Source organism: Scyliorhinus canicula, chromosome 18, assembly GCF_902713615.1.
Source record: "Scyliorhinus canicula chromosome 18, sScyCan1.1, whole genome shotgun sequence".
NCBI classification, from domain to species: Eukaryota; Metazoa; Chordata; class Chondrichthyes; order Carcharhiniformes; family Scyliorhinidae; genus Scyliorhinus; species Scyliorhinus canicula.
Genome location: NC_052163.1, coordinates 110,758,413 through 110,771,888, shown reverse-complemented (window position 1 = coordinate 110,771,888; position 13,476 = coordinate 110,758,413). Strand labels below are relative to the sequence as shown.

Here is a 13,476-nt window from a genome sequence, read left to right as displayed (position 1 = left end):
TTCCCAATGTTTATGCTGGATTTCCGGAGTAACAGGAAGATTCTGTAACAGTAACAGCACACACGATAGCTATTAAACAGCCAGACAACGCAGTTAGGGGACAGAACAGGCATCTCTACAGCTATGGCCATTACATACTGCCAAAGGTTTGTTTTATTTGCACTTATATTCTCAACCACTGCACTCTGCCAGTTGAAACAAGGTAAGAATTAATCTGTTCTCTTAACTTCCTTTCTCCTGTAATGCGTTTCTCCTTTCAGCAGAGTCTTTTTTTCCATAAACTTAGAGTATCCAATTCTTTTTTTCTCCAATTAAGGGGCAATTTAGCGTGGCCAATCCACCTACCCTTGCACATCTTTTTGGGTTGTGAGGGGGAGAGCCCCACGCAGACACGGGGAGATGTGCAAACTCCCACGGACAGCAACCCAGGGCCGGGATCGAACCTGGGCCCTCAGCGCCGTGAGGCAGCAGTGCTAACCACTGAGCACCGTGCCGCCCCCCTTTTAGCAGAAGTCAACGTGGTTTTGTGAAAAGAAAACCATGTTGGACACGTTTATTAGAGTTCTTTGAGGATGTAGCAGGCAGTGTGGATAAAGGGGTACCAGTCGTGTATTTCGACTTCCAAACGGCATTCGCAAGGGTACCACATGAGAGATTGTTGCTCAAGGTAAGAGCTTATGGTGTTGTGCGGTAATGGCTCAGTACCGGTGGAGGACTGGCTGACAGGGAGCAGAAAGTCGGGGTAAATGGGTCGGGTTGGTAAACTATGCCCAGTGGAGTGTCACAGGGATCATTCCCATGGACTCAATGATTTACGATGTACATTAAGGTGCATCGTAGCCAAACTTGCTGATGACACAAAGATAGTTTGTGAGTTGTGGGGAGGGTAAAACAATCTGCAAAGGGATATAAAAGGGTCAAGTAAATGGGAAAAATGTTGGCAGATGGAATATAATGTGGGAAATGTAAGGTTGTCCACTTTGGTGGGAGGAATATAAGAGCAGCCTATTATTGAAATGGAGGGAGATGGAAGAATGCTGTGGTACAGAGGGAACTGGGCGTCCCTGTACGTGAATCCCAGAAGGTTAACATGCAGGCATTAACGTGCAGGCACAGCAAGTAATTAGGAAGGAATGCTCTCCGTTCGGAATGGAGTAAGGAAGTCTTGCTACAAATGTACAGGGTATAAACGAGGCTGAGTCTGGAGCACTGTGTACAGTTTTGATCTCCTTATTTCAGGAGGGATATAATTGCAGTGGAAGAGGTTCTGAGAAAGTCCACTGGGCTCATTCCTGTGATGAGGGGGTTGTCTTATGAGAAAAGATTGAACAGGAAGGGACTACATTCTTCGCAGTTGAGAAGAGTGGCATGTGATCTAATCGAAACGCAAAAGATTCTGAGGGTGTGTGACATGATAGGTACTGAGAGGACCTTACCCAGTTTCAAAATAAAGGGCCTCTCATTTAAGACAGTGACGAGGAGCAATTTCCTCTGTCTGCAAGCTGTTAGTGTTTGATATTCCCTTCCCCAGAGAACAGTGGTGAACGGGCCATTGAGTACACGCAAAGCTGAGTTAGACAGATTTCTGATTGACAAGGGAGTCGAGGATTATGGGGGACAGGCAGCAAAGAGGAGTGAAGATCTCAGGCAGAGCAACCATGATCCTATTGTATCATGGGGCAAGCTCGATGGGTGAAATAGCCTAGCCCTGCTCCTGAATCTTACGCTTTTAGTTATCGGGGCGTTTTTATGTCAGCCACTCGGGAAAACATTTTGAGTCCACATTGCGTGGCATTGCAGGGAATCTCCCTGACCGTGTTAGAGCCATTCACACTGCTTCTATTTGGAACATCCTCACTGCACACACACAGGTTTTGATTCCTTGCTCACACCCCCAGCTCACACCATCAGTTTGGTCAGATCAATCTTCAGGTGTTGCCCGACCTACGTCACCAGTGCAACTCATCCACTGGTGACGTAGATCGGGCAACACCTGAAGTCCGTATCACAAGAGCAGGAGGAGGCCATTCAGCCCATCAAAACTCTTCCAAAATGTAATTAGACCATGGCTGACCGATATCTTGACTCCATTTACCCACCATTCTGCAACCCCTTCACAGTCCGTCGTAACCCCCACGAGACAGACAGGGAAACCATTATCGATCTCCCCATGGGGCCCGTGGAGTACATGCTCGCCAGGTAAGGGGGCGGAGGCAACTCCGGCTGGGGCTCGTTCGAACTGAACATAAAAGCCGGCCCGAGGAGGGACCGGCATGTTGGTTGACTGTGATTGTAGATAGTTACCGCTGTGGGAAGATTATTGTTAATAGTAAAATAGCTCTTTACCTTCCTCCCGCTAGCTTCCTTGGTAATTTAATAGCCTTACCAGGCAAACCTCTATCAATCTCAGTCTTGAACATTTCAATTGCCTCTCAGCCTCCACAGCCTTTGGTCAGAGAGAGTTGCAGGTCCCCCCCCCCCCCCCCACTTTTGTGTAAGGAAATGTTTCCTGACGTCACCCCTGAAAGATTGGGCTCGAATTTCAACAAGTACCTTAATCCAGGACTCCGTCCACCAGAGGAAATTGCTTCACCCAATCAACCTTATCCAATCCTTTAGTCGCTTTAATTTTTAAACAATTTAATCAGATCACCCCTTCATCTTTTAAACTCCAGGGAATACAAGTCTAGTTGGTTTAACCTCTCCTCACAATTTAACCCTGTTATTCCAGACTATTCTGGTGAATTTGTACGCCCACCCCCCCCAACCATCTGTAACCCCACCCCCCCCAACCACCTCCAACCATTCCCCCCCTTCCCCAACCTCCAACCACACCCTCCCCAACCTCCAACCACCCCCCCTCCCCAACCTCCAACCACCCCCCCCCCCCCCCAACCGCCAACCCCCCCCCCCCCCCCCCCCCCCCACCTCAGGCCAGTTCCTCTGCCTGCGGAGTGGTGCCCAGAAGGCACTGACTGCAGATAGGGGCCTGGCCAAGGCCTCAAATTAAAGTTGTTTGTTTTCTGTGGTGGACAAACACATAATCATCACCATCATGATCGCAGGCAGGTTTAATTTGAGATGGTTTGATACCTGCTTGATCTGTGCGCTGGTTTGTTATTGTACGATGGCACAAGATTTGCAAGACGCAAGATCCTTTTATATTATTCAAATAGAGTGAAAGGAATGAGGTAACTGATCACACAAGATTGCTTTTCACAAACCCATAGCTTAGGGAGATCAGTATCCAAGTTACACGCCACTAGCTACATTGGTTGATCACATCCTTATGGGGGCGGGGGGGCATCAGGGGGGGAGGTGGGGAAGGGAATATTAATTCATTGCTCTCCGGGTCAGGACAGTCCAGCTCTGACCAGACGTAATTGGCCGGAATTTTCCGGCCTTTCCCGGTTAGCTTGATCTTCCGGTCTCAGCAAACGGCAGCCCCCGTCGCGAGCTTCCCGGCAGTGGGGTGGGGTGGGGATGGGGTGGGAGTGGGGTGGGGGTGGGAGTGGGGTGCGGGTGGGGTGGGGATGGGGTTGGGAGTGGGGTGGGAGTGGGAGTGGGGTGCGGGTGGGGGTGGTGTGGGAGTGGGGTGCGGGTGGGAGTGGGGTGGGAGTGGGGTGGGGGTGGGAGTGGGGTGGGGGTGGGAGTGGGGTGGGAGTGGGGTGGGGGTGGGAGTGGGGTGCGGTTGGGGGTGGGAGTGGGGTGGCGGTGGGGTGGGGATGGGGTGGGAGTGGGGTGGGGGTGGGAGTGGGGTGGGGGTGGGGTGGGGATGGGGGTGGGGGTGTATACAATGGGAAACTCCGTTAACAGCAGGGGGAGCAGGAGATCCCACCATTAGCCAATGGTGGGTCGCAGGGGGAGGGGGGGTGGGGAGGTGGGAGGGGGGTGGGGGGGGGGGGGGGGAATTCCCGTCCAATTGTGTCCGTTTGAAAGGCACAAATTGCAATTTATATTAATGACTTCAAGATGGAAGCAAGAGCAAACGCATCCAGGTTTGGTGATGATAAAAAGTTAGTTGGGGGAAGAGTGTGGAAGACAAAGATAAACTGCCCCCTCACCCAAACAGGAGTGGAAATCCAGAACTCTCCCCCCCCCAAAAAAGCTGTTGAAACCGGGTGCCCATAAAACTGGAGCTTCCAAAACGGGTTTTTATTAGGTCAGGGTATCAAAATATATTAATCAACGTCAGGCAAATGTGGCTGGGGCAGTCCTACCCAAATGATGTAACAGGATCGAGGGGCTGAATGGCCTCCTTCTGTTCAAAACACAACATGAAATGGATATTTTTATTTGAAACTATCAGCTTATTTTCTTGCAGCAGACGACATAATTTTATTTGTCAGACCATGTTTCAATCTGTCAGTCGCTCAAGAATGTTTTGCTATCTTCAGGCGGTGGCAACCGTTTTTAGACTTCCTGGCGGAGCGTTAGGTGATGGTCAGCAACAGCAGCAACCCGGGGGGGGGGGGAGAGAGAGAGAGAGGCGGGGGCGGGGAGCGCGGTGTGGGTGGGGGGCTTGTGTGGGGGTTCGTTTGTCATTCTTGATTGGCCGTGTATATTTGCCTATATGTTGATTATTTCTGTTAATTTATTACTTGTGTATACGGGGGGTGGGGAGGGGGGGGGGTGGGGGGTTGCTATTTGATAAAATCCTGCTGGCCTGTTCACACATTTTTTTTAAATTTAGAGGGCCCAATTCATTTTTTCCAACTAAGGGGCAATTTATTGTGGCCAATCCACCTAGCCTGCATTTTTGGGTTGGGGCGGGGTGAAACCCACACAAACACACGGGGAGAATGTGCAAACTCCACACGGAGAGTGACCCAGAGCCAGGATCGAACCTTGGACCTCGCTGCCATGAGGCTGCTGTGCTAACCCACTGCGCCACCGTGCTGCCCCTGCTCATACATCTTAAGCATTGAAAAACCGATTGTCGTAGTTACTAAAATGATCAATTTACCACCAGTATTCTGAGTTCCACTCTTCTACTTGTAATTTTTACAAATTGAGCTAAGAGCTGAAATGCTAACACTAATGATCTATTTTTGCACAGATCCCTCAAAATTCATTGGGAGAAGTTTCCCCCTTTTGAAAACTGGTTCCGATAATCAGCTGAATGAATCAACAAAGAGTCAGCTGACCAGTTCTGTTGTCACGGTGATGATTCCCGCCATTTACAGCATCATCCTGATCATTGGGCTCCCAGCCAATGGGATGGCTCTTGTAGTCTTGGCCACCAAGGTCCAGCGGTTGCCATCCACCATCTTCCTGATCAACCTGGCCGTCGCCGACCTTCTCCTGATCCTGGTGCTGCCGTTCAAGATCTCCTACCATCTCCTGGGCAACGACTGGCTCTTTGGCGAGGGTCTCTGTCGGGCGATGACCGCCTTCTTCTACGGGAACATGTACTGCTCCATCCTGATGCTCACCTTCATCAGCATCGACAGATACTTCGCTCTGGTGCGTCCATTCCTCTCCAAGCGCTTCAGGGACAATGGGTTTGCTGTTTGTTGTTGTTTGTTGATCTGGTTGATTGTCACAGCCTCCATGATACCGTTTGTCACCCAGCAGCAGACATACCTGATCCAGGACCTGAACGTCACCACCTGCCACGACGTTTTGCCAAGAGAATTGCAGTCCGGTTATTTCTTTTACTACTTTGTGTGTTTAGTCGTGTTTGAGTTCCTTATTCCGTGTTTTGTTACTCTATTCTGCTACGTGTCCATAATCAAAAAGCTGATGATCAATAATGGCAAATATGCGAAAGCCATAAGAGCCATGGTATTGGTGCTGATCGTGTATTTGGTCTGTTTCACTCCCAGTAACATAATCCTGCTCATCCATCACTCGGAGTATCGGCTGTGGGACAGCAGTGAGCTGTATTTATTCTACATGCTCTGCCTGGTGCTGACCACCTTCAATAACTGCATCGACCCCTTCATTTACTATTACATCTCGGATGAGTTCAGGGACAAGGTGAGGAGCACGATTTTTTGCACGGCAGAGAACGACGGAGATTCAGGAAAAAGAACGCAGCAGTTTGGCCTGACCTGTTCCTCCTGAGACATCACGGGAAACGTTTGAAGCCAATAATTTGGGCCCAGGAGTCAATGAATGGCTCAGTTCAATCCAGATACTTTGTGAACCCGAAACAAATGAAGGATGTAATTTTCTGACAGACACAGATTCCGATGAGGTTTGTAGTTACGAGGGTTCCGCAGAAACATGCTGCAGCAAATTAAACTTGTCTTATTGCTTTGTTTGTTTATTTCCGTCAGTGAACCTAACTTTATTGTTATTCGATGCCAGACTGTAACTGGAGGTGATGGATGTCTGATCCAATTCAGAACCCCTGGGCTGGACTCTCACTGTAAATACATAGACGCATACATAGAAAATAGAAGCAGGAGGAGGTCATTCGGCCCTTCGAGCGTGCTCTGCCATTCATTAGGATCACAGCTGATCATCAAGTTCAATACCCTGAATTGGTTTCCCATTGGCTCTGGCTGGTCATGTGCCTCTCGTCTGATTGGCTGGGACTAGTCATGTGACTGCTCACCAATTGGTCGAGAGGCAAGTAGACCCCGCCTCCGAGGCGGGGTATAAGTACCCAGGTTTCCCGGCGGTCGGCCTTTCTCTGTCGTCGACCACCGGGCTAACAACTAGCTGATTAAAGCCACAGTTTGGATCTTCATCGTGTCTCGCGTCCAATTGATGGTACATCAGTGAATTCCACAGATTCACCACTCTACGTGAAGAAATGTCTCCTCGCCTCAGTTCTAAAAGGTTTATCCCTTATCCTCAAAACCATGACACCCTAGTTCTGAATTCCCCCACCATCGGAACATTCATTCTGAATCTACCCTGTCTAATCCTGTTAGAATTTTGTACATTTCTATGACATCCCCTCTCACTCTTCTAAACACCAATGAATCGGATCCTAACCGACTTTGTCTCTCTTCGTATGACAATAATACGGAACAATTTATAAAATGGATTTTCTTCAGACTAGAAATGAGACTAAAGTTGATTTGAAAAGCAATGTAGGTGCTGTGCTGGCTGAGTGAGGGTCTCCAATGAGTGATGCTTCGAAGAGGGGGAGGGGAAGGAGGGTGTGGGTCAGAGGTTATCACGAGTCAATTTGGTCAAATTTTGGCAGTCGCTTGAAAGCAAATCAGCTCCCTGCTTTACAGTCACCTGGCCCGGCTAAGACAGTGGGGAAGAGCTGAATTTGACATGTACAGACCGATACAGGTTTATTAATAAAGGGTGTCTCGTTGCCATGGCTCAGGGTGTGGTACAGTGGTAAACTAATCCTCCAAACTGATTCAGTTGCTCGAATAATCCCCACCAATGCTTGGTCCGCTTTTCCGACCGTACTCCTGATCCATTTTAAATCCTTCTGAAATTCTGTCTATTTTATTCATAATAAAACTTATTCTTTACTCTTTCATTTAATGTGAGCGTCGCTGGGTGGGGCAGAATTTGTTGCTCATCGTTAATTGCCCCTGTACTGAATTGTTTGCAGGCAACATGATCGGGGAGGACACATGTTGGGACTTGTCCTTTCCTTCCCGTTCCTCGTTTGATTGTTCACAGTGTTTCTGTAATTTGAAACATGAAGGTATTAATTCAATGTCTTTGCTGAGCCACTTACATGCTGATTGAAAGGAAGCCAGTCTGACAGTCTTTCTCGAGTGAGATACCCTCAATTACGACACAGGAGGGAAGGTTGGTAATTCAAAGGCTTTAATCACCCAGAGAACTGGACAGCTGCCGAGAAGTGTGGTCACAGCACGCTGCCCAGTGAGCATCACCTTATATACTGTTTCCTGGGGGCGGAGCCAGAGGTGGAGTCCCCCAGGGTTCCAAGCCCGGTCTTAAAGGGCCAATGTATTAAAGGCAAGGTACAGTTACAGCAGTTACCGATACCATTCATCACATTCACCATTCATCACATTCACCCCCTGTTTAAAAAAAAACACATAGTCTGTCAGGGGTGAAAGTGGAGTTATAAGTTCAGTCTTTTGGGTGGTCTGACCGTCCGTGCTGACCTTCTCCGCTCCGGTGGTGGTGCCGTGGATACAGTCGGTTTCGGTGATGGTATATCCGGGAGCAAGGTTGATTGAGCCTTTGCCCGCTTTGGAGCGGGGCGGCGGGGGTATCCGGGGTGACTAGGGTGATTGATGCTGGCGCCGGCTGGGGGGAAGGGGGCGCTATGGGAGGGGGGGGCGCTGTCGGGGTCGGCAGTTGGTGTGGGGAGGGGAGCGTCGGTAGGAGGGGTGGGGGGGGGGGGGTCGGTGGGGAAGCCGGCGGGTGCCAGGTCTCGCAGGGAGACAGTATCCTGCCTGCCGTCGGGGTGCTCGACGTGTGCGTATTGAGGGTTTGCGTGTAGCAATTGGACCCTCTCGACTATTGGATCCGTTTTATGGCTCCTCACGTGCCTCCGGAGTAGGACTGGTCCCGGAGTCGTCAGCCAACGTGGAAGCAAGACCCCAGAGGTGGACTTCCTGGGGAAGACAAACAAACGATTGTGAGGGGTCTCGTTCGTGGCCGTACAGAGGAGCGACCTAATGGAGTGTAGGGCATTGGGTAGGACCTCCTGCCAGCGGGCGATAGGGAGACTCCTTGATCGTAGGGCTAGGAGGACAGCCTTCCAAACTGTCGCGTTCTCCCTCTCCACCTGACCATTTCCCTGCGTGTTATAGCTCGTCGTCCTGCTCGAGGCGATGCCCTTGCTGAGCAGATATCGACACAGCTCATCGCTCATGAATGATGTACCCCGGTCGCTGTGAATATTTGCACTCCGCACAGATCTGGCATGCCTTAGTCATAGCCTTGACCTCTCCTGTGAAGTAGGGTAGGTTGCGGGACTTGATGAAATGGGCAAGCCGGGTGACCCCTGGGTGGCAGAGGTCATCGTGGATGGCTCTTAGGCGGTCTTTTTGCGCGTTGGCGCACGTGCCGCGGGACAGGGCATCCGGGGGCTCGTTGAGCTTCCCCGGGCGATATTTAATATTGTACGTACAGGTGGAGAGCTCTATCCTCCACCTCAGAATTTTGTCGTTCTTTATTTTGCCCCGTTATGCGTTATCGAACATAAAGGTGACCGACCGTTGGTCGGTGATGAGGGTGAACCTCCTACCAGCTAGGTAGTGCCTCCAGTGTCGCACGGCTTCCACTATGGCTTGTGCTTCCTTCTCGACTGCAGAGTGCCGAATTTCCGAGGCGGTGAGGGTTCGGGAGAAGAACGCTACCGGTCTGCCCGCCTGGTTGAGGGTAGCAGCCAGGGCGACATCGGATGTGTCGCTTTCTACCTGGAAGGGAATGGCTTCGTCCACCGCGTGCATGGCGGCCTTGATGATGCCGGCCTTGATACGGTCGAAAGCCGACTGGGCCTCAGCCGTCAGGGGAAAAACCGTGGTCTTAATGAGTGGCCGGGCTTTGTCCGCATATCTGGGGACCCACTGGGCGTAATAGGAGAAAAGCCCCAAGCACCGTTTGAGTGCCTTGAGGCTACGGGGAAGGGGGAGTTCCTTAAGGGGACGCATGCGGTCGGGGTCTGGGCCTAGGACCCCGTTTTCCATGACGTAGCCGAGGATGGCTAGCCAGGTTGTACCGAGAATACCCTATACTGGGCGATTGGAGTCACCATTTCTGCTATACGGGGAAGTGGGTAAGCATCAAGTTGCGTAAAGAGGTTTATGGTCTGGCTATAATCCACTACCATTCGTTGTTTTTCCCCGGAGCAGACTACCAATACTTGAGTCCTCCAAGGGCTGTTGCTGGCCTCTATGACCCCCTCTTTTAGTAGCCGCTGAACCTCTGACTTGATAAAAGTCATGTCTTGGGCACTGTACCGCCGACTCCTGGTGGAGACGGGCTTACAGTCGGGAGTGAGGTTCGCGAAGAGGGGGGGTGGCGCAACTGAGTGTCGCCAGGCACATACAGTGAGTGGGGGCAGGGGTCCGCCGAACTTCAGTGTCAGGCTCCGGTGGCTGCACTGAAAGTCCAGACCGAGCAGCAGGGGAGGACAGAGATAAGGGAGGATGTAGAGTTTAAAACGGGTGTATTCAGTGCCTTGAATCGCGAGGTCCGCGACACAATACCCCGTGATTTGTACCGAATGGGACCATGAAGCGAAGGCGATAGTTTGGGAGGCGGGGTGGGTGCGCAGGGAGCACTACCGTGTCTGGATGAATAAAGCTCTCCGTGCTCCCGGAGTCAAATATGCAGGGAGTGTCGTGGCCGTTGATTTGTATCCGCATCATTGAGTTCCGCAGGTGCTTTGGCCGCGATTGATCGAGCGTGATCGCTCCTAGTTGCGGGTAGTCAGAGTCCTCGGTTAAGTCGGACTTAAAAAATGGCTGCCTGGAGTCACAAAATGGCCGCCGCCATCGGTCACACGTGTCAGGATTCGAAGATGGCCGCTGCCAAGATGGCCACCCCCATAACTCGATGACGCGGCGGAAGTAGGCGTGTCCGGCCGTCACGCGGCCACGTTGCAGGGCCTGTGAGGCCGGGAGCTTGATTTCTGGGCCTTTGTGAGGCTTTTGTTTGCGGCCTTTGGGCCTAGCCAGGCAGACTTTAGCGAAGTGCCCCTTCTTCCCGCAGTCGTTGCAGATCGCGGAGCGGGCCGGGCAACGCTGACGTGGGTGCTGGCCTTGCCCACAGAAATAGCATGGGGAACCCCCTGAGTGAGCGGATCACCGCGCGGTGCAGGCCTGTAGCGTGGCCGAGTCTGGAGGGGATCGAGAGGGGTTCGCACGGAGTACGTACGGAGGTTAAGGTGGGCCGTTTCTGGAGAAGAGGCGAGCGTTACCATGCCTTGGAGATCCTTTGCCCCGTCTTCTAGGAGCCGCTGCCGGATGTACGAGGACCTGATACCGGACACGAAGGTATCATGAATATGTAAGTTCATGTGGACTTCTGCCGTCACTTCTTTATGATTGCAGTTCCTCGCGAGCGCAGTGAGTCTCTCCACGTATTCGTCTAGTTTCCCCGGAGCGCTGGCTGCAGGTCGAGAGCAAATGTCTGGCTTGTACCTCGTTAATCGGCTTTATGAAACGTTTCTTTAGTATATCGACCTCAGTTTCGTATGTTGTAGTGTTCTCGATCACAGAGGAGAGTCGGTGGCCAACCCGGGCATGTAGTAAGCTCAGCTTGCGAGCGCCGTCGACTTCAGTCTCTGAGGAGTTTAGATAGGCCTCAAAACACCGGAGCCAATATAAAAAAATTTCTGGGGCCTCCGGCGACCGAGCGTCTAGGTTGAGTTTCTCCGGCTTTAGAGCGCTGTCCATCTTGATGTGTCTGGTAATTAAATTGAGATACCCTCAATTACGACACAGGAGAGACGATTGGTAATTCAAAGGCTTTAATTACCAGAGAACCGGACAGCTGCCGAGAAGTGTGGTCACAGCACGCTGCCCAGTGAGCATCACCTTATATACTGTTTCCTGGGGGTGGAGCCAGAGGCGGAGTCCCCCAGGGTTCCAAGCCCGGTCTTAAAGGGCCAATGTATTAAAGGCAAGGTACAGTTACAGCAGTTACCGATACCATTCATCACATCGAGTTTAAACAACGGAAGCTGAGCAAAGCAATCCACCCAGGCAGAGATAGTTAAAATGGTAAAGCCACATCCCAACCTTCAGAACATACACACACATGCATGCACACAGCAGCTCGCATGCACACACATAATAATAATCTTTATTGTCACAAGTAGGCTTACATTAACACTGCAGTGAAGTTACTGTGAAAAGCTCCCAGTCGCAACATTCCAGCGCCTGTTCGGGTACACAGAGGGAGGATTCAAAATGGCCAAATTACCTAACAGCACATGTTTCGGGACTTGAGGGAGGAAACTGGAGCACCCGGAGGAAACCCACGCAGACATGGGGAGAGGGTGCAGACTCTGCACAGTCACCCAAGCCGGGAATTGAACCTGGGACCCTGGCGCTGTGAAGCATAGTGCTAACCACTATGCTACCGTGCTACCCACATTCACACATGCACACTCACACATACATGCACACATGCATGTGCACATTCATGCCTGCATGCACACACACAGACAAATGCACACATATTCACACATATACTGATGCGCACAAACACGCATACATGCATGAATATAAAGGCACATACACATGAAATGAAATTAAATTAAATGAAATGAAAATCGCTTATTGTCATGAGTAGATTTCAATGAAGTTACTGGAAAAGCCCCTAGTCGCCACATTCCGGCACCTGTTCGGGGATGCTGTTACGGGAATCGAACCGTGCTGCTGGCCTGCTTTCAAAGCCAGCGATTTAGCCCAGTGCGCACACACACACACAGACAGGCACACAGACATTCATACACACATAAACTCACACAAAGACAGTCACACAAATGCAAACACACAAACTCACACACACGCACGCACGCACTCACATTAACACACGCACACAGATGCACACCCCCCCCACATACGCACAAACCCACACGCAGGGGCTACCACACTGATGCACCGTCAATTACCACAAGACGAGAATGGTGGAACAATCGAGGCTTTATTAAACAAGATGTTGTGCCTCCTGCAGCTGGAACCAGCAGGCAGGGATTTACCAACGTACCTCTAATATACGGGCAGTGCCGTAATACATATAATAGACCATTAGTGGTGTTCACCACACACACACACACACACATGCACAAGCAGATGCACACACATACATGCGCATGCAAATACACACACACATGCACACCGAAATGCACACACACGCACATGCAGATGCACACACCCAAATACACAGATGCACACACAGATGCACACACACACACACATGGACAAACACAAGTTTACAGTCGAGCTCACTCTTTGGCCATATTGAAATTCAATGATGAAAGCTAAAAATAAAAGGGAGTTCACTGTTTATGAGTCCTTCGCTGGGATCCAAGGCAGAGACAGATGGCTCGATTTTAAGTCCATATCAGACATGACTTCCCTGGTGCTTCCTGAAGTCGAGCCGGTGAGGCCATATTGAGCAGCACTTAGTGTCAAAAATGATCCCCCAAGAGCTTCCCGGCAGAACTGGCTGTGCCACCAGCTGGATCGCTGGGCCGCGCCTGGCAGCTCTGCACTGACAAGGGGGAATAGCTCATAGACCTCCCCCTCTGAACCAGCTCCCAGGCTGCCCACGACATTGGCACCTCGTAGGCACCACGATCATGGCTCCACGCTTCCTGGATGCCGACTTGTTCAGGCTACTGGACGCCGTGAATGCGAGACGGGACATCCTGGGCGGGATTCTCCCTTCTGGGGACTAAGTACCCACGCCCGCTGGAAGACTTTTTCCTCGAAGGTCCGGGGTGATTCTCCGTTTTCCAGATGGCTAGCTGAGCCACGGCGTGCATCCCGAAGCTCTGGCTGCCGGCGGGGCCCTGCTAGCCAGACTGCGTGGCCGCACATGCGCACGGCGCCCCAC

At 51.3% G+C, this 13,476-nt stretch overlaps 1 protein-coding gene across 1 annotated transcript; it reads left to right on the top strand.

The window, feature by feature from the left end:
• Positions 1 to 6,272, top strand: LOC119953688 (proteinase-activated receptor 2-like). The gene is made up of 2 exons (XM_038778219.1): positions 1 to 202; positions 5,060 to 6,272. Exons 1-2 carry the CDS (start codon positions 124 to 126, stop codon positions 6,067 to 6,069), a joined length of 1,089 nt encoding a protein of 362 aa, XP_038634147.1. The 5' UTR covers positions 1 to 123; the 3' UTR covers positions 6,070 to 6,272.
• The last annotated feature ends 7,204 nt before the right edge of the window (positions 6,273 to 13,476 follow it).